The sequence below is a fragment of the Rattus rattus genome, chromosome 3, assembly GCF_011064425.1.
Source record: "Rattus rattus isolate New Zealand chromosome 3, Rrattus_CSIRO_v1, whole genome shotgun sequence".
Classification (NCBI taxonomy): domain Eukaryota; kingdom Metazoa; phylum Chordata; class Mammalia; order Rodentia; family Muridae; genus Rattus; species Rattus rattus.
In genome coordinates, this window is record NC_046156.1 from 62,366,434 (window position 1) to 62,393,335 (window position 26,902).

Genomic DNA, 26,902 nt, shown 5'->3' on the forward strand with positions numbered 1-26,902 from the left:
CAAGGTAGGAGATGAGGGATTCCGAGAGAACCTGGAGACCAGGTCCACTCTGATATGTTAAATATGCACCTCAGCTGCTTGTCCTGGGTCAGAATCTCAGCATCAATATATGTATTTTCTCATACGTGGTATCTAGGTGTGTTTGTGTGTGTGTTAGGGCAGGAAAGTAGAAAGGAGACCATAAGGAAATGAAGGCTCTGAAGGGATGGGGGTGAAGGAGTAGAAGGTAATAGAACCTGTGTCGATGGAAACATCCAGGATCTATTTAGACAGAGGGAGGAAGGAAAGCAACAAGAGGAAGCAGGAAGACAGGGAAGGGAACTGGGATGGGCACCAGTAAGAGCAGAGTAAAATGACATCAAGGGATGAAAATGCTGTAATGAAACCCATTATTTTGTATGCTATTGGGGAGAGGGAGTGACATTGCTCTACTGCCTCTAGTTCACAGCGGATTTCTTTTTCTTTTGCTTAGGAAATGGGAAAGGTCATTTGACAACAAAGAAATGTTCAGTTTTGTCCAAGGTTTCACAGGCTGACCAATCTACCACCTGTTTCAGGAAGACATAAGCGTAGCATCCTTCCTTTAAAAGCACCAACTCACTGCTTTGTTTTACTCACTATTGTTGCATGTGTATGAGTTCAGGGTGAATGTGGAGGTCAGAGACAAACATCGAGAGCTGATTTTCATCTTCCAAGGAGGCCCAGGTGACTGAACTCTTCTGAATGTAGTATTTGGCTAGGAAGCACTTTTACCCCTATCCTGACTTCCCTTTTAATACAGGACCTTTCGGTTGTTCAGTTTGGCCTGGGCTCGGAATGTAGTCCAGAATGGCCTTGTACTGGAGGCACTCCTTCTGTTTCAGCCCTCTAAGTACTAAGATGAGATTCATTCTCTCCCCCCCCCCCATCCCCCTGTCCACCTCTCCCTCCCTTGTAAGTGCCTGGTGCCCTCGGGGTCTTGAAGAGGATATCTGTAACTGGAGTTACAGATGGTTGTCAGCCACCGCGTGGGTGCTTAGATTCGAACCTGAGTGCTCTTAACGTGAGCCGTCTCTTCTGCTTGGTTTGTATCTTTTCTACCCTCTATTGATTGTAACGGGGGAAACCACTGTATCTCATGCATCGGCTTCTTATCTATCGAATGGGTTGATAATTCCTGCTACTTGGGGCCTGCTTTGGGAAGTAAAGCTTGGGTTCAGAGCTTCTTCAAGTTTTGTATGTGAGTACACGGTCGCTGTCTTCAGACACGCCACAAGAGGGCATCTGATTCTATTACAGATGGCTGTGAGCCACGGTGTGGTTGCTGGGAATTGAACTCAGGACCTCTGGAAGAGCAGTTAGTGCTCTTAACTGCTGAACCATCTCTCCAGCCCTCAAGTCGAGTTTTGGATACTGATCCAAACAGGACGTGATAACAGGTCCTGGTGCTTGTCCCACGCGGCCTGCTCCTCCTGAGATGCGGAGAGGCATCCCTACTGCAGTGGGACGAGGACGCGACGTTGCATTTCCGTCAGTCTTAGCGGTTACTCTGGATCAAGACTCCCCAAACCGCCTCATTAATACAGTGCCTCTGAGTCTTGGCGCAAGGAAGTGGCAGACAGGAAGAAGAGGGGCGTGGCAAACGACGACTTCCGCTTCCGGTGACGGGAGCGCTTTCATTTTTTCGGCTGTGGTGACTAAGATGGAAGCGCTTTGGGAGTCACGGACTGGCCACTGGGCCGGGGGTCCGGCTCCGGGGCAGTTTTACCGCGTCCCGTTCACCCCCAGCTGCCTCATGGATCCGATGTCTGCGCCCTGCGAGGGTCCCATCACTCGGACCCAGTGAGTCGCGCTCTAACCGCGCAGGGAAGGGGCGGCGGGCCGGGACGTGGGGACCTGCGGTGCGAGGGCCGCAGCAATCGGGGCGCCGGCCTCCGCGCTCAGAGACCCTTTTCATACTTTAGGAACCCCATGGTGACTGGGACATCCGTACTAGGGGTGAAGTTCGACTGCGGAGTGGTGATTGCTGCAGACATGCTGGGCTCCTACGGCTCCCTGGCTCGTTTCCGCAATATCTCTCGTATTATGCGAGTCAACGACAGCACTATGCTAGGTGCTTCAGGAGACTATGCTGATTTCCAGTATTTGAAGCAAGTTCTCGGCCAGATGGTGTAAGTCGTCTCCAAGTGAATCGGACAACCTTCCGTTTATTATTCCCGTAGGTGGGATGGAGGGACTTGAGACTTTCGGTAATTGTTGAGACTCATGTGAATGTTTGGAACACTTTTTGGAATTGGGGCAATCTGGGAGTGTAGAACTGCGTGTAGAACAGGAGTGGGTGGGGAACCTGTCGGTTATCACTCCTTTCTCATCCAATTGTATTTAGGATTGATGAGGAGCTGTTGGGAGATGGACATAGCTATAGTCCTAGAGCTATCCATTCATGGTTGACAAGGGCCATGTACAGTCGCCGCTCCAAGATGAACCCTCTGTGGAACACCATGGTCATTGGAGGCTATGCTGGTGGAGAAAGGTATTTGATGACTTCCTTGACCGCCTAAGCTAGCACCTATGTAGTGTCTCTTCAGTCTTTTAAACTGTTTTTTTCCTCCTTTTTTTGTGCCCCACCCACCTTTAAACTGTTTTTTTACACTTCTTTTGGTATGTGTGCTTGTGTACTACAGTGTGTGCATGTGCGTGCGCGTGTGTGTCAATCTCTTCTATATTCTGAATTCTAAGGATTAAACTTGGGTCATCAAGCATGGTGGCAAGTGCTTTTACCCACTGAGCCATCCAGCTTCCCTACCCTCATATTCTTTGAACCCAGAGAACTCCCATCTTTTAATTCTCATGGTCACATAAGAAATATAAGATTAAATGAATTCTTTGATCTGTTTGTCCCTCTAGCTTTCTTGGTTATGTGGACATGCTTGGTGTAGCTTATGAAGCCCCTTCACTAGCCACTGGTTATGGTGCATACTTGGCTCAGGTAAGTAGTGGGCCTAGCAACAGGGAAGAGAGAAATAGATGAGAAGCCAATGTTTTGGAGTTCTGATAAGAGACAAGCTGGGATCCTAAGGCTGGGCAGCTGGTTTTCTTTGTATAAGGAGAATATGTTTACATTACCTTCCAGTGACAAGAAACAGTGATGGGAAGAATGGCCTTGTTACAGAGTAGAAGCCCTAGGACTCCCTTCTTTAAGAGGGTCTTAGCTGTACACTCTGTGGTAGTAGTGCACAGGAGACTGGGGCCAGGAGGACTGTGTGTTCCAGACCAGGCTCCACAGCAAGACTCCCATTTCAAAAACAAAACAAAGATTCTTTGGGTTGAGGCACTTGCCGCCAAGGCTGACAGCCTGCCAGCCTGCCTGGGATCACCATGGAACCAGCACCTCAGCTGTTTTCTCACTTCTGTATGCATGTGCACACACCCATACAAAAGAAATGTTGGACAAAAAGGCCAGCACCCAGTTCTTCTGAAACAGTGGGGAGAAAACTGTCATTCACTTTGGTGCCTGTTGACGTGGGAGGGAGCAGGTTGCCTTCTGTTAAGCCAGTGTCTAATTTCTCCAATTCTTTGCCTGCCTCTGTAGCCTCTGCTTCGAGAAGTTCTAGAGAAGCAACCGGTGCTGAGTCAGACGGAGGCCCGAGAGCTTGTGGAGCGCTGCATGCGAGTGCTGTACTACCGAGACGCTCGTTCATATAACCGGGTGAGAAAGGGGCTGCAAGGTATAAATTCTGGAGCCAGGCGTGGTGCTGCATGCCTAGTCCCAGCGCAGAGGTGGTGGGACTCTGCATTTGAGGCGATCTTGGTCTACATAGTGGGATGCTGTCCTAAAAACTAAAGTGCAAATTCTGGGACTGCTGTTTTGCAAATGAAGGACAGCCTTCTGTTTGATCTTTGTCCGGACTGGGGTTTTCATTGCTCGCTTTGCCTTCTTGCAGTTTCAAGTTGCTACTGTAACTGAAAAAGGTGTGGAGATAGAGGGACCACTGTCAGCACAGACCAACTGGGACATTGCTCACATGATCAGGTAACTGACCTGCAGGAGATGGGCAGAGCGGGGAAGCTGTTGGCTTTCCCAGGGCTGGCCCTTCTGGAGGGCTCAAGCAGAAACTCTGGGTGATTTTGGAGGGAGCTCCTCTCCAGGTTGGGGACAGGGGAAACTCCAGGTGGATGGTTTTGGAGGAGGAGCTCCTTCAGAAGCTGAGACCTTAATACTTCACTTTTCCTAAATGTTTCTTTTTTTAGTGGCTTTGAATGAAATCCAGATGAAGTGTCCAGAGTTGAAGCTTGGCCCTTGGGAACGTGACTGTAGCTGGCTCAAAGGCAGACTTTTGTAAAAAAATAAATCAGTCCTTTGAAGTGTTGCTGAGTTGGGTTTTTTGTTTTGAAACAGGATCTCACTATATAAAGCCCAGGCTTACCTGAAACTCGGAAATCTGTCTGCCTCTGAAATGCTAGAGGTAAAAGCTTCTGCCATGCCTGACAATTCAGTGTTTTCATTCTGACGTGGTCACAGCAAGGTCTCAGCTACCAAGTACTGGTTTGTACCATGTCTGCTGTTTCCTGGAGAGCACCATTTAGCACTTCATGTATGTGCCCAGAGGTGGACATCAAGTCTTTCTCAATCATCCTCCAGCTTTTTTTGTTGTTTTTTTGGACATGGTTTGTATGAATCTGGGCTTACCAGTTCAGCTAGACTGACTGACCGTTAGGCCACACGGATCCTGTCTTTGACTGCCCTAAGCTGGGATTTTAAATATGCACGTCATAGCACATGATGCTGCGTCAACTCAAGTCCTCATGCCTGCAAGGCAGTCACTTCCCTGAGGCTGGCCTGGGACTCAGGGCAGTCCTTTCTGCCTCAGCTTCTCAAGTGTGGGATTAGAGGTGGCCATGTCTCCTAACAAGTACAGGATTCTTATGCATGACAATACAGAAGACCCCCCAGATTGTCATAGAGCCAGTTTTTGTAGGTTTGACTTCATTTTGATAACACAATGGGTTTATACAAGATTCTATTCATTTTCTCCCATTCACTAAATTCTAGGTGAATCTTGTTTTTTGTTTAGGAGGGAGTGTTAATGATGGCTGCAAACCTGACTTTGATTAAAGTGCACTTTGAGAGACAGGAGGCCTGGGTGTAGCAGAGCTCAGCCCTACACCTACACATAGAACCTTACATTAGAAGATACTGAGTAAACACATCTAACCGATGCATGGTATAAGCACCCGGTTCTCTGAAGAAGCACGTGCTCGTTAGGAAGTCCTGAGTGGGAAGCTGCAGAGGTGGCTTGGCATCTGAGTGCAGTTACTACCCTTGCAGAGGGCAGGCTTGATCTGCGTTTGAGTCCCAGTACCCATGTGATCTGTGGCTCACATGCATCTCACTGCAGCTCCAGACGACATCTGATGATTGGCCCCGTGAGCACCTGCACTTAAATACATACCCATATACATATACATAACTAAAATCATTACAAAAACTTAGGTGGATCTGGGAGATAGCTCAAGTTGCTAGCATTTACTCAGAAGACCTGGATTTGAATCTCCAGAACCCATGGAAAAGCTGGACAATGTAGATCAAGTATACGTAATCCCAGCAACAGGAGGTGCCCTGTAAACTTGAGGGCCAAGCTGGTAGCTTGGCCTGGCTAACAAAGGGCTCAGATAGGGTGGAGAGTGAGGATTGACAGCCCACACTTGGTCCTGAATTCACACCTATGCCTGAAGGCCCAAATTTAATTCCCAGATCCCACAAGATGGCAGGAGGTTCAAGAGTTGTCCTGAACTTGGTGCATGGTTTAATAGTATGAGGTGCCTACATTCAACACAAGAAAAAAAATGAATTCTAATTAAGTGTAGCTGTTTCATTTGGAAATTAATCCTGTCCTATCCCCGGGGTGGTTTTAAACCCTTATTTTTGTATTTTGATATCTTCCAAAACAGAATTTCTCTGTAACTCTGGCTGTCCTGGAAATCATTACAACCAAGTTAGTCCCAAACTCAGATATACCAGTCTCTGCCTCCCCAGTGCTGGGATTAAAGGTGTGTACCACCACCGCCCCACTGAACCTTGATTTTTTTTTTTTAAAGATTTATTTTATTTATATGAGCACACTGTAGCTGTTCAGACACCACAGAACAGGGCACCAGATCCCATTACGGATGGTTGTGAGTCACCATGTGGTTGCTGGGACTTGAACTCAGAACCTCTGGAAGAGCAGTCAATGAGTGCTCTTAACCACTGAGTCATCTCTCCAGCCCTGAACCTTGGCTTTTAAAAATGACAATCATGGGTCTTCTGCATGATGCTATCAAATGTGGCACAGACAGCTGCAGACAAGTTCACACAAAGGAAATCTTGGGTGTTCAATTGGAAACTCTGATATACTTAACACAGAAAGTTGTCAATAAATACATGTTTATTGATTAAACTGAATTATAAAAAAACAAAACCAAAAAACCTTCCTTCTACTACTAAGCCATGCAGGCAGAGTCCACAAAGACAACTTGCTTGCCAAAACCCAGCCGATTCACGGTTACCATGATCTTTAAAAAAAAAAAAAATTACCCATCCAAAGTCAATGTGCAGAGGCCAGGAACCCAGCTCTGCTAAGGCTGTGGCTGCTGCAGAGACGACCAAAGAGGATTAGGCTGTAGATTCAAGTGACCATTTACAGTTCTCCAGCTTTCTCAAAGGCAGAAGGTTGGCTCTGAAGTGTAGTCCGTCATCAAGAAAATGGCATTACACAAAAAGCTGGGAACAGAAGTCCAGGTGGGTTCTCAGTTCAGATCTCCAACGCCATGGGTTTAGAGCTGGCCAAACTTCTGGGATCAGTCCTGTTCACTGTGTTATCATATGCTGGGAGTTAAAGATAACAAAAACTGCAGGGAGAGGAGTGGTGGTCACAAATGCCACACACCTGTGCCACCAGGCCTGCTCGCCTTGAGTATCTCCCAGCCTATGAAAGCCTATTCAATGGGGACATAGAAAAGTTTATAAATCCTTTCCTCTCATTTTAGTAAATGCTCCACTTATGTACACTTTAAAGATGAACACTTACACGCTTGTGCAGGCTGCCTCCTTGGCTCTCAGGACTGACAAGAACCATGTGGCTGTGGGAAAGGTAGACTTGGTGTTTTGTCTCCTCTATGGTACAGTACATTTTGGTTTATCACCACGAGTACATATTTTCTTTAAAAAAAAAAAATCCCTCATGCAAACTGTAGAAAAATTTTCCTTGAAGTTGGCAGTGAAAAATAAAGATTCTTGTCTTTCTCTGTGCACACCTCTATGCTTTTCACATCCAGTTCTTCTCTGAACGAGGGACAGGAAAGCCACGTGTAAGCAGGAGTTCGAGCAGTCTGTCTGCTTAGTCAACATGTAACATATGCCAGTTGGACCTGTGATGGGCAGGCGTGCTGTGGGGACGAGCTTCACAGGACAACAGAGTTCAACAGAGCAGGGACTACAGCAGGGGGCTGGCTGAAGACAGAGACTAGGAATGGCTTCCACCTGAACACTCATCGCCTCACTCAGCAGCTCTTGCTTGCTAGGGACACATGTGCTCCTTTGTCCAGAGTGAAGAATGGTGTGAAAATCAGGAAAAGGGTCAAGGGTCACAAGTACAAAAAAATATTGTTTCTGTTGTATTTTGGTGGAGGGTGGTGAGGACAGAAATATCTATCCATTCTGGATGTTTCAAGGTGGTTCATGCACTTTTTAAAGCCACAATTTTATATCTAGAGCTGCTGAGGAGACCAACACCTCTGAAGAGGGAGGGGAATGGAGAAGGAAAGAGTTCAGTGGGATTCATTTTTCATTTTCATTTTTATATAAAAGTGTTAAGACCACAATGAAAAAAACGTATCCACATTTGTAAATAAGCCAGCTTGTGAGCTACATACTCTTCTTTCCATCTGCAGCAACGTTCTCATGTTAACAATGATTATAGTGTCATGCCCAAAGACATCGGCCACACAGGAAAACAAACAAAACCCAGAAATACTATGATACAATTGAGGTAAAAGGGGAAACAAAACAACTTAATATTTGTCCACAAAGGATTGTTTTCCTAGATTTTGTCCGAAAAATAGCAAACACAGTGATTTAAATTAAAGAAGAAAAAAGGGTCACAAAAACATGGTTTTAGCAGGAGTAACCATGGGCCAGCTCCTCGGCTCAGAACTGATCATTACTGACTGGTGTTCATAATAACCCACAAGTTCACAGGAAGAGGCAATGTCGGGAGTGGTGGCATAAACTGAAATTATAAACCGAGTACCCCACTGGTACCCCTCCTGTCTAAGCCCCTCTAACCTCCCTCAACTTTCCTACTCGATTCAATGATTCCATAGCCTCAGCACCTAAATCTCCATCAGATCTAGGTCAGCTTCCTCAAAGCCATAGAAAGACTCCGTCTCACTTTCTCCCTCAAAAAGCTGATGAAGGCTTTCAGGCTCAACTGTCTCTTCAGGCGATGACCTGGGTCGGGGGGCAGAAGCTGAGTGCTCCTCGGACTGTTCTCCATTTAGCTTTAGCTGCTCCTCGAGGGAGGCAATGAGCTCCTCCTGCATGTCAGCGTTGCGTGTGGGTGAGTTAACGTTGCCATCAGGGCCTGGCAGAACACTAGCCACAAGGAAGGACCGCTGAACTAGCTCTGGGGAGTCCCCAATGACACTCAGCACCTCACCCAGCCAGACCAACACCAGCTGAAGCAAGACATCAGAATCACAAGCAGCATCTGCCATTTCCCGAGCCTGCTCCTTCCACTTTTTGTGCAGGAAGTTCTTAACAGTTCGTTTGATGCACACGTCTAGTGGCTGGATTTTAGAGCTACAGCCTGCGGGAACCACCGCAGGCAAAGTGCTAGAGGCACTGAGCAGGGCCAGCACCTCTTCTGACAAGTGAGTGCGATGACAGTCCATCACCAGCATGCTTTTGCTGTGCTGACAAGCTGTGTGCTTCTTCCATACACGGGTGGACCAAAGCTCCATGATTTCATCATCACTATAGCCACTGTCTTTGGCCTCTAGTAATATAGAGTCTGGCACATTAGCAAGCCGATTCGCTTGTCCTCGGAAGAAAACCAGGGTGGGGAGGACAGTGCCATCTGCTAGGATAGCCAGCACGACGTCACACCAAGGCTCCCCTGTGCCCACTGTCTGCAGAGCGTTCTCCTTCCGGTCATCACTGCTCAGCACCTCTGTGTCCAGAAACAAAGAGATCTCATCGATAGCCACAATCATAGACAAAGGTAAGTCTTGGTTGTGAATCTGCCGCTGCACAAACTCAATGAAGAGTCCAGCATTTTCTGCTACATGCTTCGGTAACGTGTGGGCTACAGCTCGCCGGGCATGGGGAGTGAGGTGGTGCCGGAGCATAAAGCGCACAGCCCACTCATAGGAGATCTTAAATCCCCCTTCCAAAGAGCGTCCGATTTTGGTGGCCTTCTGAAACAAGGTCTCTTCATTTACAGGGAGCTGCTGCTCTCTCTGGATCAGCACCCATTCAGCCAGTTTTTCTTCTGCCTCAAAGCTGAGATATTTGCCCTCTAAATTCTCTCCCTGAGAGGCCTGAAAGCGTCGAAGCCAACGGCGAATTCGCCGCTGGGGGTTTCGGAAGTGTTCAGCCGCCTGCTCTGTGTTGCAGCACAGGGCAAACAGCACTACCCGGAGCTTCTTCACAGACAGCTGCTCTTTCTTGCCAACCCCACTGCCACCTCCAGCACCTGATGCTGGTTCAGGCTCCTGGGTGACAGGGCTTCCCTCCTCCTGTTCATTGACATTCAGACACTCAGTCCCCTCTGTGGCCAAGGGCGGCAGGGCCGAGGGCTGTGGGTGAGTGGGGGTTGCTGGTGGGGTTGCAGTAGAGGCTGGGGATGGAAGTGCCTGGAGCACAGGGCCTGCCAGCTCCTGAGGCTCTGCTGAGGTGGCTCCTACAGGCTTCACAGTGGCAGCTTTGTTAGGGAGGAGCGGAGGTGGAAGATAAGTATTCTTCATGCTCCGGTCCAACACTCGTTCAGGAGTCTGGCCAAGCCTAAGGGAATGGGGACAGGAGGCAGAGAACAGAAGCGTCGGTTACACTTCAGGATTTAAATCGTAGTATTTGTAAGAGCAGACTCTGTGCAAAGTGAACATGAAATGACCATTACCTCGAGTAAGACATCCAACTGAGCCCTGGGAAAATGAGATTAAAAAAAAAAGGTTAGCTCACTGGGGACAATGAAAAGCATTCCAGAGACTTGAGATTTCTCTTTTTTCTTTTTCTTTTTTCTTTTCGGAGCTGGGGACTGAACCCAGGGCCTTGCACAGCTAAGTCCCCAACCCCGAGACTTGAGATTTTAACATGCTAGCCCCGTACCAGCTCCTCCCGGGGCAGCCTTCCCCAGTTAGAATGTTCATAGTCTGCAACAGCGTGCACTAAACAGTGACTAGGGCCTGAGAAGACGCTGCTCCGGCTCACACGGGGTGACCCCTTACCCCCAATCCCAGTTCCCCCACTTACCCCGTGGTAAGATGTTGCTAGATCTGTGGGAGGGGTTGAACACCAAATGCTTGGCCATGGCATCTCCCACGGAGGTAGCAAAGGTACACGAAGTGCAGGCCAGCTTGATTCCACTGTGGGAAGAGGACCAAGGGTAGATTAGATACGGACAGCAGTAACACTAAACAAAGTTAAACTCAGAGGCTTAATATGGAAGTGAGTCACATAACCATTCTACATAAAAAGACTTGACAGTACCAAAAAGTGTTTTATTACCTTACAAAATTTTTAAACAAAGCCAGATACTTGGGACTCTTCCGTGGAACATGATTGCTGATAAAGACAAAAAAAGCAGAGAGTTACAGCCAAGGAGATGCCTTCTCAATCCAAACCAGTCTGACCATCAGGCCTCTCAAACTTCAATATAAACATGAAATAACCAGAGGACCAATCACAATTCACATTTTAATCCGGGTCTAGGATAGACCTAAGAATGGTGTCACTGGGAAGCCTGCTCTTTTCTGAGAAGTGGAAGGGTGTGGATATGGGGCAGAAGGGAGGGTGGAGGAAGACTGGGGGGAGGGGAAGTTGCTGTTGAAATGTGATATCTGATCGAATGAAGTATGTAAGGCCCAGCAGTTCTTTTTTTTTCTTTTTCTTTTTTTCTTTTTTCTTTTTTTAGGAGCTGGGGACCGAACCCAGGGCTTTGTGCTTGCTAGGCAAGCGCTCTACCACTGAGCTAAATCCCCAACCCCCAGGCCCAGCAGTTCTAACAACTCCGATCCAGTGCTCAGGCTGCACCTGCAGTGACAAGGCCCTGGGGACCTGGAGCACAGACTAACAGAGCCAACTAAATATGGTTTGCTCTTTTACCTTCCAAGAAAAGATGGACAGTTTTAAAAGATGAAGAAAGAGGGATTGGGGATTTAGCTCAGCGGTAGAGCGCTTGCCTAGCAAGCACAAGGACCTGGGTTCGGTCCTCAGCTCCGAAAAAAAGAAAAGAAAAAAAAAAAAGATGAAGAAAGAAACAAAATAGAAATGGGAAGCAATTAAATGAATTTTGGACTTCAAACTAGAAATCCTGGTTTGCTCACGACTTACTTGATCATGTGATTGGCATAAGCTCGAGAGCAGCAGGTGCTATAGCGACAGAGAGAACAATGCACGTAGGTAGGGAAATGGTTAGGGAAATCTGGAATCTCAAAGCTGCACTCCAGACACGTCTGCCGGCCCATGACGCTCCTGTCAAAAACAAAAATGACATTACTCCCTCAGGTATCACCAAATCACAACATTTTTGATCCTGAAAGACTATCTCTGATTGCTTGGCTGTCAGGAAATACCCTGCCCAGGTAGTTCCCACCCGCCTAGCATTAGAAGGAGGCACTGACATTTTCCTGACAGCTCTCTTCTGGACATTGCGTTGGACAGGAGGGTAAAGGAAGACAGGTAGGGGGTCAGCGGAGGTCAGTGGTGCTGCCTCCTGCAAAGCGCCAGAAGGTGCATCATTTGAAGACACAGGAACAGTTCGTGGCTGCCCCCGGGAAGCCCGGATTGTCACCTGAGAATCAAGGGAAGAACAATTAGATGGCACTCACAGGAAACCCCAGGATTCTGTCCACCTCATTCTTACCCTCCCTGAGTCTGTGACAGCAACATCTGGCAAACTCTTACCTTGGTGCCTGGTTTCAAGCCTTCCAGTTGCTTAGGCTTACGGAAGGTTTTATGGTGCTGAAGCTTGTGTTCAATTTTGTCCTTGGCAAAGAGAAACTGCAGCCGGCATTTGTTGCAGTGATAAACATTTCTCTTCTGAAGTGGAGAAAAGCAAAAAAACAGACAAGAATTGCTTAAAGGTTTCCAGTGGATCAAAATCAACATCAATCTTCCCTTCTGTGTTGAGAATTTAGTAAGAATGAGAAAAGAACCATTCAGGACGAGAAAGGCTATCACGGAGAACCTTCTCTCACATTCCACAGTGCAGGCCAGCACACACAGCACAGTCTCTCCTCCTTGACGTGGAGTACATGGGCGGGACACACGCTTGCTTGCCTAGGTGATCTTAGCACCGCAGACAGTACTACCTATTCCTGGACATTCTTTTTGATTTTTAAAGCATACAAAAATATACATGTTATCAAATCAATAACTCAAACTCTCGTTCTGTCCCCTCACACTCTAGGTTTGCCCTGGCTCTTGGCTCTTGGCTATTGCCTCAGGCAGATCTCCATCGTCTTTTCACTGACTGTGTATCAACAGTCACAGAGCAGTTTCCTTTAGCTTCTGTCTGTTCTAGTGGTGCTAGAGATACAAGCAAAAAAGCTGAGGCCTTCCTTGTTAGGCAAGCACCCTATCACCTGCACCCCTTTAAAGGTCACATACAAAGGATAGTACTCCCCTCTGTATTCTTGCTTCCCCTTTTCCAGGAGGTGGAATGGAGTCAATGCATCCACACACAGCTGTTTCGGAGTCCACAGCCTGACAAAGGCAGTGCTTGTCTCAGGGCCATCTCACCTAAGCCGTCTACCTCTACGTCATAAATATGTCTTGTCTTAGCACCGTCCCTTGACTCATCCCTTTCTACACTGGAAAAGCTGTAACCACTATCATCTCCTACCTGATCAAAGCCTTGCCCTAATCGTTTCCCTCTGCTCTAACCCTGACTTAGATTACTTAGTGCTGGCAGTGTAAAATCTTGAACCTATCACCCCAGAACTTGAATTCTCTCCCTAGCCTAGGAGAATACCCATAATCTGTCCACGCCTAGCTTCCAACATGTTCCCTGTATCCTACAATCTACTCTGAACAGCTCTCACCTCCCTACACACCAGAGATTTACCTTTCTTTTGTCTCAGGTGTACTACTTCTCTGTCCTATTTTATTCCTTCATTACTCATCCTTCAGACCTGAAACAGCACTTCTTTCTGGATGTCCCTTTGGTGCCCAGAATGTGTAGATGCTTCTCTGTATCATTCCCTATTAACAGAGCCCTCGTAATGGTTTTTTGTATATTTTCCTTTAACTACTAACCACTAACATCTAACCTACTGTGTAGCAAGAAGCAGGAACTGAATGATGGCTACTAACACAATACTATCTTCTCTATCAACATTATTTATCTATCTCAACCCTGACCCTAGGATCCAAAACCTCAAACAAGAATACAGGATTGCTTGTGCCTGATACCTGGTGCCTCATGTAGTGCTGCTGGAAGGCATTGCCGTTTTTGAAGACTTTTAGGCAATACGGGCAGAGCAAATGCCGAGTGTCTTCATGGATCATCCGAAAATGGACGTCTACCTCTGAGTAGAGGGAGGAGCGATATTGACACACCTGAGTTATGCAAGAAGGGAAATAAAGGTAAGAGTGAACAACTGGAGCCAGAACAAGAAATAACGACAAAGATAGCAGTGCATTCTTAAACACACAGACATCATGGTTCTTTGCAATGGAGATCTGTGGAGATGGCAAAGTTAGCTGTGATGGAAACAAAGGACAGCAGCATCTGACAACAGCCCATTTCCCAAGGAAATAAAAAAAGCATCCTCATCCCAGCAGGGAAGCTCAGGAGATAGCAGCCCCTTGTCTGGCATTATTTTCTAGGAAGTCCTAACTAAGTGTTATTTATTACTCTTCCCACATCTCCTCAGAGTGCTAAATGGAAGGTCCACAGTGGGTATTTAGGAATATCCACTAGTGGATTCTTTACAATCAGTTTGAAAACAAAATGGCTAAAATGCTCTGAAGAAAAAGGCATTACCTGACAAACATAAGGCATCTCTCCAGGCTTGTGGGTGTCTTTCATATGCTGGAGAAACAAGGGCTCGCTTTCAAAGGCCCACTCACAGATCTTGCACTTGGCTGGAAGAAAAATAATTGAGGCATGCACCTAGATGTGGATCAGACCTCTCAAGATCTACCAACACATCACACCTGCACACTGCGTCTGCTCTGACGTTTGTGCTGCTGATGACAATTAATGTTCCTATGTCTAACTCAGCCGTTTAAAGCAAAGCTCTAGTCTAGACTGTGACCTAGTTCCACTTTAAACCAGACATTCCCTCTTTGCTCTGAGATCACATTCTCCTTCTGCCCATTTCCTATCTCTTCTCTCAGTCATACCCACTGTTGTCACTATACAGTGACCTACAACTATCACATCTGTTATTACAGACAAGAATGTGGCAGAACCCCTTAAGACTGACCACTGCTCATCAGCTTCCAATATATCTACAGCATGGACCCCTCACTGCTGAGTGAGTTCTTTCAAAATAATACATGACTTGAAGCCTATACTTAGGAACAAAGATTCTCATTTATAAATAATCCATAAATATCTACTGACTGTCCATGAAGTACAAGGAAGAATTTGTTCTGAAAAGACTGACAAACACTAAGGGATGTTTGCTTTTTTGTTTTGGGGACAGGGTCTTACTACACAGCCCTGTATGGCCTGGAACTCATATGTACAACAGATAACCTGGAACTCAGGTATCATTCTGCCTCTGCCTCCCAAGCGCTGGTATTACTAATGTGTCACCACATCCCTGTTATGTCACTTCTCTTTTTGTATGAACAGATTCAAGATAATTAACTCAGAAATTGGCCGATTTGTCAAGCTTGATTAGAAGGATACAATTCTAAATTTTTGGTAAAATTTTTAATTGCTTCATATTTTGAATTATAAAGTATGGCTAGCAAAAGAGCCATATTTTTGTTTTCCTTTGTTCACTGGTCTTCCAGGTTTCTGCAAATATGGGACATTATAGACTTAAAAGTTTTAAGTATTTATTAGACAGTGGCGCACCCTTTGAATCTTTTTCTTTCCTATATTTAAAGCTCTAAAAGTTTATCACCACTTTTTGTGAAACCTGGCTACAAAACCTTTCTCTCTATTGTAATTATCTTACCCATAATGGCTATCATATAAGGCATGTTTGAAATATTATCTTATTTTGAGATAGGATCTTACTATGTAGCCCAGGCTTGCCTTAAACTAAGTGACCTTCCTACTTCTCTCTCCAAAGTGATGAAATTACAGAAATGAACCTATAAGTTGACATATGTCTTATTCTACACACTATAATTATCTAAGCTCCTATACTTTTTTTTTTTCGGAGCTGGTGACCGAACCCAGGGCCTGGCAAGCGCTCTACCACTGAGCTAAATCCCCAACCCCAGCTCCTATACTTAAGATAATTTGCATTTTCAACAAAACTGGAAATCCTTTTAGGACATTAGAAATATTCTGGGGGGTTGGGATTTAGCTCAGTGGTAGAGCGCTTGCCTAGGAAGCAAGGCCCTGGGTTCGGTCCCCAGCTCCAAAAAAAAAACCAAAAAAAAAAAAGAAATATTCTGAATAGGAAGGGAGAGATGGTTCAGTGGTTAAAGTGTTTACTGCTTTTTGCAAAGAACAGGAGAGTTCAGTTCCCAGCATCCACACTGGGCAGCTAGCTCACAAGCATTACTCCAGCTCTGGGGAAATCTGGGGCAAATAAAACCCTAAAAAGGGCAGAGGTGGTGCATGCCTTTATCACAGCATGGGGATGGGGGTGGAGAACGAACTAGGAGGCACAGGCAGGCAGATCTCTGAGTTGGAGCCCAGCCTGATCTACAGAGTGAGTTCTAGAACTGGGCAAGGGCTACACAAAAAAACTGTCTTGAAAAAACAAAAACGAACAAACAAACAAAAATGAAATCTGAACAGTGGGCTCACATCTCAAAATGTCAACTCAATAGAAATATATGTTTCACCCAGCACATAGGAGACAGATGTAGGTAGATCTTTGTGAGTTTGAGGCCAGCCTGGTCTACAGAGTGAGTCCAGAACAGCTAAGGGTTACACAGAGAAACCCCGTGTCTAAAACAAACAAACAAACAAACAAACAAACAGGGAATGTATGTGTTAAGCAGACAACTTCCATTATTCTAAGTTGGCCTGTAGTTCCTGTTTTGTAAGGTCTGTAACTAACATTCTCTAGCTCATCACCTATTATCATGGACAAGACTGATTTAATAGCAAAGTACTTTAAAATCATGCTTGTTAGAAAACAGAGAAAGGTACTCCTCCAACACTGTTATCTGGGTATGCGCTCTCTGCTAATGCCATTTAGTAAGTGAAGAAAACATAGAACCCACCCCTGCACTGGGGTCTGAGTTTTCGAACTTACTAGTTGATTCATAGGGACTATGAACATTTTCCAAGTGGCACTGGAGCTGGAAAGGGGTGGAGAACTGGCGGTAACAGTGTTGGCAGATAGTATGACCATCCACCTCGCCATTCTGCTGATCAAGTTCTACGTGGTGCTTCATGTGGTTCATGAATCTGTAGCACAGCACAAAGAGAAAGCACAGAAAACTAAGTCAGCGTCTACGAGAGATATAACACAGTTATGAACAAATGTGACTTGCTCCTTTCCTCCAACTTCCTCCATTTGGGAGAGTCTTTTTCTGAGCCCAGAAAGATAGTTCTTTACAAATTCTGTGCATGTATGTGTGTCTGCACATAGGGTACATGCTCATACATACAAGTGCTGAAGTCGTAGACAATTGTGAATCACCTAATGTGGATGCTGGGACTTGAACTCAGGTCCTCTATATGAGCAGAATGCACTTTTAACTTTGGTACTCTCTCTCCAGCTCCCTATTATTAGGTACTTTCTTCTTCTTAAAAATAATTTATTTTTACTTTATATGCATTTGAGTTTTGCTTACATACATATCTCTCTCCATCCACCCATCTCTATACATGTGAAGGTGTCAGATCTGGGAGTTACAGACAGTTCTGAGCTGCCATGTGGGTGCTGGGAACTGAACTTGGATCCTCTGGAAGAACAGTCAGTGCTCTTAACTATTGATTTATCTGTCCAGACCCCAGATAACAAGTTCTTCAAACTAAAAGAATGTTCTGTTCAAGAAGACTGGTGTTCCTTATTCAAACTTAAAGGTGTCTCTTATTACCATATTTTAACAATATTTTCCACTATAAATTCTAACAAGACTGTCTCAAGTTGGGTAGTGGTGGCAAATGCCTTTAGTCCCAGCATTCAGGAGGAGAAGACAGATCTCTGAGTTCGAAGCCAGCCTGGTCCACAGAGTGAATTCTAGGACAGCCAGGGTCACAGAGAAACCCCATTTCAAAAAACCATAAAAAAAGAAAGACTGCATCATAGTAAAAGAAAACCTTAACTGTGTAAGAACACTTGTGTACTTCTGTGCAGGTAACCATTTCTAAGGCTGTTTCAGGCTTACCGAATGTTGTTCTTTAGCCTCTTAGTACAATGAGGGCATCGGAAAGACGTGGCAACTTTAGGGAAGCTAGTTAGCTGGGCTGCTTTGCCCCCATCCCGTCCGTAGTAAAAGTCATCGACGAGCATAATAAGCTTGGTCTGGACAGTGTCTCCCGCACTCTCACTTGGCTCTGGCACTTTGGTAGGAGGTGAGAGAGCAGGAATTGGTGTAGAGGAGGGTGTGGAAGTAACTGGGGCTGTCTTCTCAGGGGATACAGGCTTTGCTGCTGATGGGACACTGGGCTCCGCATCGAGGGACTTGCCTTTCTTTTGGTACTCAACCATTTCAGGGCAGCAGTACTGTAAAAGAAACAACATCATCATTCCATTTACCAGGAACTAGGATGAGCTCAATCCATCATGTCACCAACAGTATCTTGTGCTTTGTTCATGGAGATGGCAAAGGACATGTTGTTGGAACCTGAGATCTCATTTAAGCTACTCAGGCTAACCCACTGGGTTCCCAAAACCCTTCTGCCTCAGCCTGCTGGGTAGCTGGGAATGCAGGCCTTCACCGGCACAACTGAGCTGGGTTTAAGGTAGTCTTCATCCAGCTTCCGTCTCGGTTTTTTCAGTAGCCCCCGAGTTTGCATCTCTCCTTTCTATGTCCACACAGCCAAGCACTACACATCTTACTGCTCCCCTCCTGCCTATCTTGAGCCTTGTGCTAGCATCACTTGACTCTGAGCTTTCTAGAGAAAGAAGTTCCAACTGCTCCGTTTGGATTGATACCAGAAAAGTGCAAGACTACAAGTAAAACAGTGACAAGGTCAGGTTTTCATACACTCCCAATGAGAGTTAAAACGGAGCTGAGGGTTTAAACATTGCTTGAGGTCTTATCTAACAAACTTGCTGTCCTATGAGATCAGATCTATCATGTAAGTCAGTAAGTGCTCAATCACCTATCGGCAGTCTTTATACGCATTTTATCACAGTCCCAGTTTACACAGCCCTGTCTACAATAGAACAAAACAAAGAACAGCTTTCACAAGTTTCCAAGCCAGTTGAACCATCTGCTTTTCAAGATCCCAGTATCAGAAGAGAGAGCAGAGGCCACTTAAGCTGGATCCTTATCATGGGTGATATCACTTACACACATGTGACCTCTCAAAGCTTCAGTAACTCGGAACTGAGCATTACACCGTGGACATATTTTCCGTCCACCGTCCTGGAGGTCAAACACTGGGATGGAAGAGGTCACTGGAAGAAGGGAGAAGAATTGTTGAGATTAGTAGAGCATACAGTGGCAAGAATGCAGTCCCTGAGAAGAAAGCCAAGAGTAAAGAGCAAGCATAAGAGATCCCTGTGTGAGACACAGTGCTCTTACTGCTCTCATCTAGGCCGGGGCTGGCAAGCTGAAGCTCAGAGACCACCTCAGCTCACGAGCTATTTTGACTCAAAAAAAAAAAAAAAATTATAGTTTTTTTGGTTTGTTTTTAGAGAGAATCTTTGTGTAATCTAGGTTAACAGTGAACTCATGATTAACCTGCCTCAAGGGCTGGGACAATAGCATGTTCCATGTGCTTGGCAGACATTTTTCTTTTTTAAAACTGTAATGGGGGGTTGAGGATTTAGCTCAGTGGTAGAGCGCTTGCCTAGCAAGTGCAAGGCCCTGGGTTCAGTCCTCAGCTCAAAAAAAAAAAAAAAAAAACAACAACACTGTAATGGAACTGAGCACGGTGATGCATACCTGTAATTCAGTGATTCAGTGCTTGGGAGAGGAACCAGCTTGGTCTATATATCTAGTTACAGTTACAGACCATCTGGCCTACAAAGGGAGACCACATTTTAAAACAAAACTAATGTACCTAATTGTGACACTATGCTATACAGAAAGCAATACTCAGAGTGGAACTAGCTTGAAGTCTATATTTCAAGGGACTAAGTACATTCATGTTGGATAATTTCCAGAACTTGTCTCAACTTATAAAACGGAAACTATTTTGGGGACAGTTTTACCTTACACAGTGAGTGTCTCCTGTAGTTGTGAATTCCTGACCCTCCTGCCTACACATGCCAGGGACTAGGATCACAGATGTGTACTATTCTTGGCCTTTCTGACCAGGGTCTCCTTATGCAAACCTGGTTGGTCTGGACTTTTGACACCACCTCACAGAGCCTGTAACAATGCCTTTAAAGTTCTCCATGTTGTATTGTGTCAGAAATATACAAGTAACGTTTTATGGACTGAACAGGTTATATAGTTAGAACTATGCATGTGTACACAACAACTGATGAACCAAGAGACTGTAGTTTGTGTAAGAGTAGGGAGGGATATGTGGGAAGATTTGGAGGGAGGAAAGGGAAAGAAGATAACTAAAATATAGTCACAAAAATAAACAAAAAGAATTTCTGGAAAGAAAAAAAGACTTCCTCTTTAAGCCTAAGCAACACACTACTGTGTGAACAGAACACATGTGGATGGTGACTTAGGCTGTGTCACCTTTTGCCTATTGTGACTGACACTGCTATGAACACAGGTTTCGGGTTCCTGTTCTAGTCCCTGCTATCAATTCTTTTAATCTATGCTTAGAAGCAAACCTTCTAAAGTATATGAAAATTTAAAAATTTTTTTGGAGATCATACTATTTTTCACATTATCTGTACAGTGTTATGTCCCTGCCAACAGTACACAGAATTCCCCTTTTCCTATAATCTCAACTAAATGTCACTTAAATCTATTTTGTGTGTGCAGAGAACGTGTGGGAGTCAGTTGTCCTTCAGTGTGGGTCCCAGAGATCAAACTCAGGCTGCCAGCCTTGGCAGGAAGCAGCTTTGCATACAGAGCTGTCTTTTCTCCTGGCCCCTTTTGTTACTTTTTAACACAACTACAGGAGCTGGAAAGACGGCTCAGTTATTAAGAACACTGGCTGCTCTGGTTTCTCAAGCATTCGCATGGTGCTACACAGACATCTCTAACTCTGGTTCAGGAGACCTGACCCTCTTCTGGCTCGCATGGAACCAGGCACGCACATGACAGACAGACACATGTGAAGGCAACAGCCATACACAACCATACACAACCATACACAACAACCATACACAACAAATGAGAAAAACCAAAGCAGAACCACAACTATAGTTTCCTTTTATTATATTCTGAATTATTCAACCTCAACTCACATATTTCAGGAAGAAAGAGGATAATCATTTGGCTAGATCAAGGCACTACTTTCTCATAATCTTAGATCCTCTCTGAAGAGATCTTCTTCCTAGTTACACCCCATCTTCTTCTTCAGTTAGCATACAAAGAAGTTTGTTATGGCATTTTCATGCACACCCAGTCTTGGTTGATTCTCTACCCATATCTGTTCCTTTCCTTTACCTACCCCCGCTCCTGCTTGCAACCCCAGGACTCCCCCTCCACTTCCTATCACATGGGTCTATTAATCTCTCCGCACCTCCCTGATCTCCACTACCTCTCTTCCCCCACCATTTGCACCTTTGTGGTTTCCTGGCCTGTCTACACTTACTCATACATAAATACACACTTATCCAAAACAGAACTCAGGATCCACGAGAAGGCACACACTATTGTCTTTCTGAGCTGATCTGGCTAGCTTAGTTGGCTTGCTTGCCTGTTTTCTGAGTGACTATTCTAATGGGTACTGATGGCACCCATTTCACCATGGTTTTTCTGTTTCCTTAAGGAGATTGATGCTGCTGGCCATCTGATGCTCATCAGGTATTTCCTGACCATCTTTAGAGAGGTGTCGCTCCCCTGCCACCTGCTGGGGATGGAACCCAGGGATCACACACACTGGGGAGGGATTCTATCATTGCTACTTCTCCATAAGCCCTCTTTGCCTCATTTTAAAAAAGTATTATTGATGTTTTGTTTTTTTTTTCTTGAGATAAGGGTTATGTGACCCTGGCTGTTCTGGAACGTACTGTGCATGTAGACCAGGGTAGCTTCAAATTCAGAGATTTACCTGCCTCTGCCTCACAAGTGCTGGCATTAAAAGTATAGGCCACCACAACAGGCACGACAATAAAAACTCAGCATTTTGTGTGTTATACGCACGCCACAGCAGGTGTTTAGGCCCACTCCGTCACGCATGTTCTAGAGAGAACGCAAGTGGTCAGTGTGGTGGCAGCACTTCACCTGCTAAGCCACCAGACCTGCTTTGCCTCATCTGATGTATGCAAGCTTTACATTTCAAATGTAGCAATTTTTATTCTTGCCTGTGTTTTGGCATCTAAGAAACTGTTGTTAAATCTAATACTGTAAAGCTTCTTTCCTAGGCTCTCTTCCTAGGAATTCTGGGTTTGGTCAGTTGTCATGGCAGGACCTCACACGTGTAATCTTCATGCATGGCCTCCTGACTGCTAGATTACGATATACGCCATTATATTGTCCATTTATGTTTAGGAGAGGTTCTCAGCACTGCCTCCTAGACCCCTGCTCATACTGAGAACACAGCGATCCTTTTCTGATCTCACAAGTAGCTAGGTCTATTTACAGGCATGTGTAACTGTGTCGACTTTTTTCTTTTCCTGTTTGTACATGGTATATACATACATATGTGTATTATGCATGTGTGGATATCTTACCTGTGGAGGACAGAGGTTAATAACTTCAGGTCCCTTCCCCTTGAACGCTCCCAATTATTTCTGAGACAGGGTCTTTAACTAAACCTGATCGTCACTGCACTGTTTCGGCAACACTGACAGGCTTTATCACTCCCTTGGTGCTGAAGTCACAAGCATATGCCCCATGCTGGCTTTTACGTGGCACTGGGGATCTAGGTCAGGTGCTCATGCTTAGACGGCAAGCACTTTATTGACTAAGCTACCTCTCCTCATCCCCATTCTGAGTTGGCTGGGTTTTGTTTGTTTAGGATTCTTGAGACAGATTCACACTGTGTAACCCAAGCTGCCTCACACTCACAAGCCCTTTCTTTTTCTCAGGCATCTGATGCGGAAATTACAGACATGCACCACCACATGCCAACTTCATGTGCAGCTCTCTTCTGAGTGTCACGGCTTCTGTGTTTGCCTGGGTTTTGATTTACCTAGGGTTTTTATTTTGCTGTTAAGACAGGTCTTCTGTATGTTGCCCTGGCAGGCCTACAACTCAGAGATACTCTGTCCCTCCATCCCAAGCACTGGGATTAAAGGCATTCACCACTATATCTGGCTTTCAATTAATTTTTACATTGCACAGAAAGTAAGAATTTCAAATTTTTGTGACTATCTAGTTTTTTCAATGTATTTAAAAAGATTCAACATTTTTTAATAGTTGAAATGAAACCAAAAGAAAAATGAGGCACATGAAAAGTATATAAAATTCTAAGTTCAGAGCCCATAAACACCTTCGGTGGAACAGAGTCCAGCTTTCAGCACCTTCCTACTGTCGGCAGCTGGTGTCTACAACACTTGGAGCAGAGAACGTGCTGGGCACAAAGCCTAGAACATTCACAGAAAGTCACCAGCTCCTGCTCTGGACCACTAAAAATCCTCAGATTCATATTCTCTATCTTCCTGAAACCCCTTTAGCACATCTCCACTTTAAACACTCTCCCCTCAGAGGTCCGAGAGATGGCTCAGGGCTTAAGAGCACCAGCTGCTCTTCCAGAGGTCCTGAGTTCAATCCAGCACCCATGTGGCAGCTCACAGCTGTCTGTAACTACAGTCCTAGGACATCCAATGTAATCTTCTGATGTGCAGATGGACATGAAGACAACACACCCACAAGCATAAAATACATCTTTAAAAGTACGAGTCACCCCAGAAAGTCCACTGTTCCTTCCACAGACTTCTTTCATCAACACATCCATGCCACTACCTGACCCCCAACGCTGCTGGTGCAGCTACATTTTCAATCTTGGATTACCATTTCTGTAAAGCACCTGTATCCTATTTATCCATTTCACAATAGTTTCAATGCAAGAAATGCTTTAGCAATGTTTTCTGCGTGACTGAATGGTGTTTCAGTCTCTCACATTACCTTTCATTGAAGATTCGGGTCCACTGGTTCTTTGAGCAGAACTGTTGTTGGACACCACCACTGGCCCAGGACTCTGGCCCAGGGAAGGGATAGTGTTAAGAGTATTCACCAACTTGGCCACTTCGTTGCTATTTTCACCTGTAACCCCAGGTCGCTTCACAGTGACAAAGCTGGCAATGCTCACTGCAGGTGGAGAGGGGAAGGAGGGAGCTACATTGACCAAGTGAAAATCATCTGTTTCCCACCCACTGCCCCATGCTGTTCTGCCGTCTCCTCGTCCACATCTCACCTAGTTTGGGATTCGAGGTCTGGTTGGGCTGGCCTGGAGGCTGACCAGCTAGCTGCCCCAATGCGGTTGGCTGTGTGGCAATGGGAGTAGTGGAGGTACTGGGGGTGGACTTGGTCTGCTGGGACTGGGACTGTGGGACAGTGCTTCGGATGGTGAGAGTAGCTGGGATGACGGTGGTAAAGGTGTTGGTGGTGGGCCTCACAGGCATTGTGGAGCCTGGCCTCACGGGGGTCATCTGAGAGAACACTTGTGGGACGCCAACTGTCGGCTTAACAAACTGTGTACCTGGGGCTTTTAAAAAAAGAGACAAAAAAAGTCCCAAACCTTCATCAGTGAGCTCACCTATAAAATATTTTCTTGCCTTTCCTAGAAATACAAGAACAGGAAAAAGTTACTCCCTAAACTGACTGAGTGACCACCAGAGATCACTAAGAGAAGCATCGATCTGAACATCTAAGAAAGCTGTAGCTGTCCGTCAAACAAAAGGAATTATCCAACGTTTCGTAAAGCAGCAGTCAGAAGAAATTCCCACCAACTCTTTTCAGATGCCCTCCACACACTCTTTTTTACAGTAGCTTGGCCTCCATATTAGAAGTGGGAAAAGATTGGGTATATGCAGGCCAAAGGGCAGACTTGGTCCTTAAAGTCTTTTTTCAGAATTCTAAAAGAATTTTCCATTTTCTTCTGTATACTCAAATAGGACAGGCAATCTACTCTACCTCAATGTCCCAAAGGTTGACCTTTTTCTAGAACTACTGTAGAAAATCCCAGGGAAAAACATTTAGAGAACCTCAGAATGTTAGAGACATCTCATCAGATTTATGCCTTAAATGCCCTGATGGCTCTCAAACAACAACAAAGGAAACAAAAGAACAACAACAACAACAACAAACAAAATGCTTTGTAAAGCCAACCAGAGAAGCCCCTTATTGTCCTTGTATTTATCTGAGTGTGTGTATGTGTATATGTGTGAGGGGTGGGGTGGGGGTGGCATGCATACCACAGTGTGCAAGTGGAGTCAGGGCAAACCAAGTGGGAACTGGTTCTTTCCATCATGTGGCCTCTAGGGAGTGAACACAGGTCCATTTAGCCCTGAGACACCTACTGGTCCTAAGGACTGTTTACACAAATAAAGTTACTCTCTTTTTGAGCCAAACTGTAGAAAACCTAATAGGTAAGCATTGTGATTTGGGGGGAAATTACAAGAATCTTCTTTTGGTACTGAAAAGTTGACCCCAAGGCCTCAAGCAATGCTAAAAATGCTATAACTCCAGCCCCAAGATTCTTTAATATTCCATTATATGGTCAATGGTAGTATTATCTTCAAAACATCTATCATTTACTTAATTTATATCTAAAATTCCCCCAACCTCTGCCTTAGCTTGTTTATTTCTTGAGACAAGACTTGGCCTTAAATTCACAGTAATCCTCCTGCTTCAACCTCCTGAATGTTGGATTCCAGGAGTGTGTCACCATACCTAGTGGCATATAGAAAACCTATGCTTTACAGTTAAAGAAAAATTCAATTTATAATCCTACCCATAAGTGAGTAAATGTATGGGGAGCATTAGATTTGTGGGTTTGCATTAACAATATTCTTTCAGGATAACAAACAAGAGCTGACCTCATCAGCAGATACTGTTTGACTAAATAAGACTTATTTTACCTCATGAATGGTAGTGAAAAGTTAAATGTAAAACTAAAATTACCACCTGACTAAAGTTCAGACTTTTTAAAATTGGACTTAAATTGTTAACATGGTATTTTAAAATTTTGTTTAAATACATGCTTCCAAATGACCGAGACTATTTTGAAACAATAAGAGTAAGTATCTGGATGCCAGGTTGTAAACATGTCCTTACCTGGGACCAGTGTAATTGGTCTGACTGTTTGGCCTTGCTGTACATTCAGCACAATCCCAACCTGGTTCATGGCATTCTGTACAGGGCGAACATTCCTTACAGGGAATCCCTGTATCAAAAAGAAAAATGACCTTTAACACAGACCAACTAGCCAGACACTGACTACAATATGACTGACAGCTCCACAGTCTTACCTAGCAGCTCTCTCTAGAATCACAGCTTTCAAATGACTGAAATGGAGAATTTCAGTAAATTATGGCATGCTAGGTTTTTCTTTTTTCTTCTTCTTTTTTTTTTTTTGGAGCTGGGGACCGAACCCAGGGCCTTGCACTTGCTAGGCAAGCGCTCTACCACTGAGCTAAATCCCCAACCCCCGGCATGCTAGGTTTTTATGGGGTGTTTTTTGTCCTTTGTTTTTGCCTTGAGACGGGTCTTGCTATGTAGCTTAGGCTGCCCCCAAACTCCTAATTCTGTTGGCAAATATCTTTGGGGTATTTTTGTTCTGTTTTTTTGAGACAGGGCTTTATATAGCCCAGGTTGGCCTTAAACTTGCTATGGAGCCCAGGCAAGCCTTGAATTTATGATAATTTTCTGCTTCATTCTAAAAGCTGGGGTTATAAGCATGTAACACCACACCCAGAGTGCTTAGCAAACTAAAGAAGCAAAAGCAACAAAACTATGCATCCATACACTGTGCTTTGAAGGGAAGAAAAATCACTAATAGTATTTAATCTAGTATAAAGATAAATCATCTTTTTTTTTTTTTTTTTTCCCCCGGGGCTGGGGACCGAACCCAGGACCTTGCGCTTCCTAGGCAAGCGCTCTACCACTGAGCCAAATCCCCAACCCCCTAAATCATCTTTTTTTAAAAATATGTTGCTCTCAAGCCCACTTCAAAGGCCACAAACCTCTGGTAACTACAAAGGCAGAAAGAAGCATGTGCCTCTTAAATTCCACCCAGATTTGGGCTTTCAACTGACAACCGGTATACTGTATAGCAGAGCCTTCCTTCAAAGACCACTTATTTTATACATGTATTTAAAA

General features: G+C 45.0%; 2 protein-coding genes across 7 annotated transcripts in view; one reads left to right on the forward strand and one right to left on the reverse strand.

Annotated features, from left to right (window-relative positions):
* Positions 1-1,624: 1,624 nt before the first annotated feature.
* Positions 1,625-4,349, forward strand: Psmb4 (proteasome 20S subunit beta 4). Its single transcript, XM_032897799.1, has 7 exons — positions 1,625-1,821; positions 1,944-2,150; positions 2,366-2,512; positions 2,887-2,968; positions 3,572-3,688; positions 3,924-4,012; positions 4,231-4,349. Exons 1-7 carry the CDS (start codon positions 1,682-1,684, stop codon positions 4,241-4,243), a joined length of 795 nt encoding a protein of 264 aa, XP_032753690.1. The 5' UTR covers positions 1,625-1,681; the 3' UTR covers positions 4,244-4,349.
* A 2,040-nt stretch (positions 4,350-6,389) lies between these two features.
* Pogz (pogo transposable element derived with ZNF domain) overlaps positions 6,390-26,902 on the reverse strand; it is a 44,187-nt gene continuing 23,674 nt past the window's right edge. For 2 of the 6 annotated variants that reach the window (XM_032897802.1, XM_032897804.1), the window contains 15 exons: positions 25,859-25,967; positions 23,997-24,287; positions 23,708-23,890; positions 18,851-18,957; positions 17,720-18,057; positions 16,639-16,793; positions 14,229-14,329; positions 13,655-13,801; positions 12,146-12,280; positions 11,863-12,032; positions 11,573-11,713; positions 10,748-10,804; positions 10,493-10,605; positions 10,140-10,164; positions 6,390-10,024 (listed from right to left, as the gene is read on the reverse strand). In XM_032897802.1, coding sequence (XP_032753693.1) covers positions 8,353-10,024; positions 10,140-10,164; positions 10,493-10,605; positions 10,748-10,804; positions 11,573-11,713; positions 11,863-12,032; positions 12,146-12,280; positions 13,655-13,801; positions 14,229-14,329; positions 16,639-16,793; positions 17,720-18,057; positions 18,851-18,957; positions 23,708-23,890; positions 23,997-24,287; positions 25,859-25,967 — 3,744 coding nt within the window. In that variant the 3' untranslated portion in view covers positions 6,390-8,352. Of the gene's footprint in view, positions 10,025-10,139; positions 10,165-10,492; positions 10,606-10,747; positions 10,805-11,572; positions 11,714-11,862; positions 12,033-12,145; positions 12,281-13,654; positions 13,802-14,228; positions 14,330-16,638; positions 16,794-17,719; positions 18,058-18,850; positions 18,958-23,707; positions 23,918-23,996; positions 24,288-25,858; positions 25,968-26,902 lie in introns of all 6 variants that reach the window. The other 4 variants (XM_032897800.1, XM_032897803.1, XM_032897805.1 and 1 more) reach the window with 2 other exon arrangements.

Excerpts from the sequence above, each read along its gene's own strand:
- Psmb4 (XM_032897799.1), top strand. The coding sequence starts at position 1,682 with ATGGAAGCGCTTTGGGAGTCACGGACTGGCCACTGGGCCGGGGGTCCG. Across the intron at positions 2,151-2,365 it reads CAAGTTCTCGGCCAGATGGT|GATTGATGAGGAGCTGTTGG; the intron begins GTAAGTCGTCTC and ends AATTGTATTTAG. Across the intron at positions 2,969-3,571 it reads ATGGTGCATACTTGGCTCAG|CCTCTGCTTCGAGAAGTTCT; the intron begins GTAAGTAGTGGG and ends CTGCCTCTGTAG.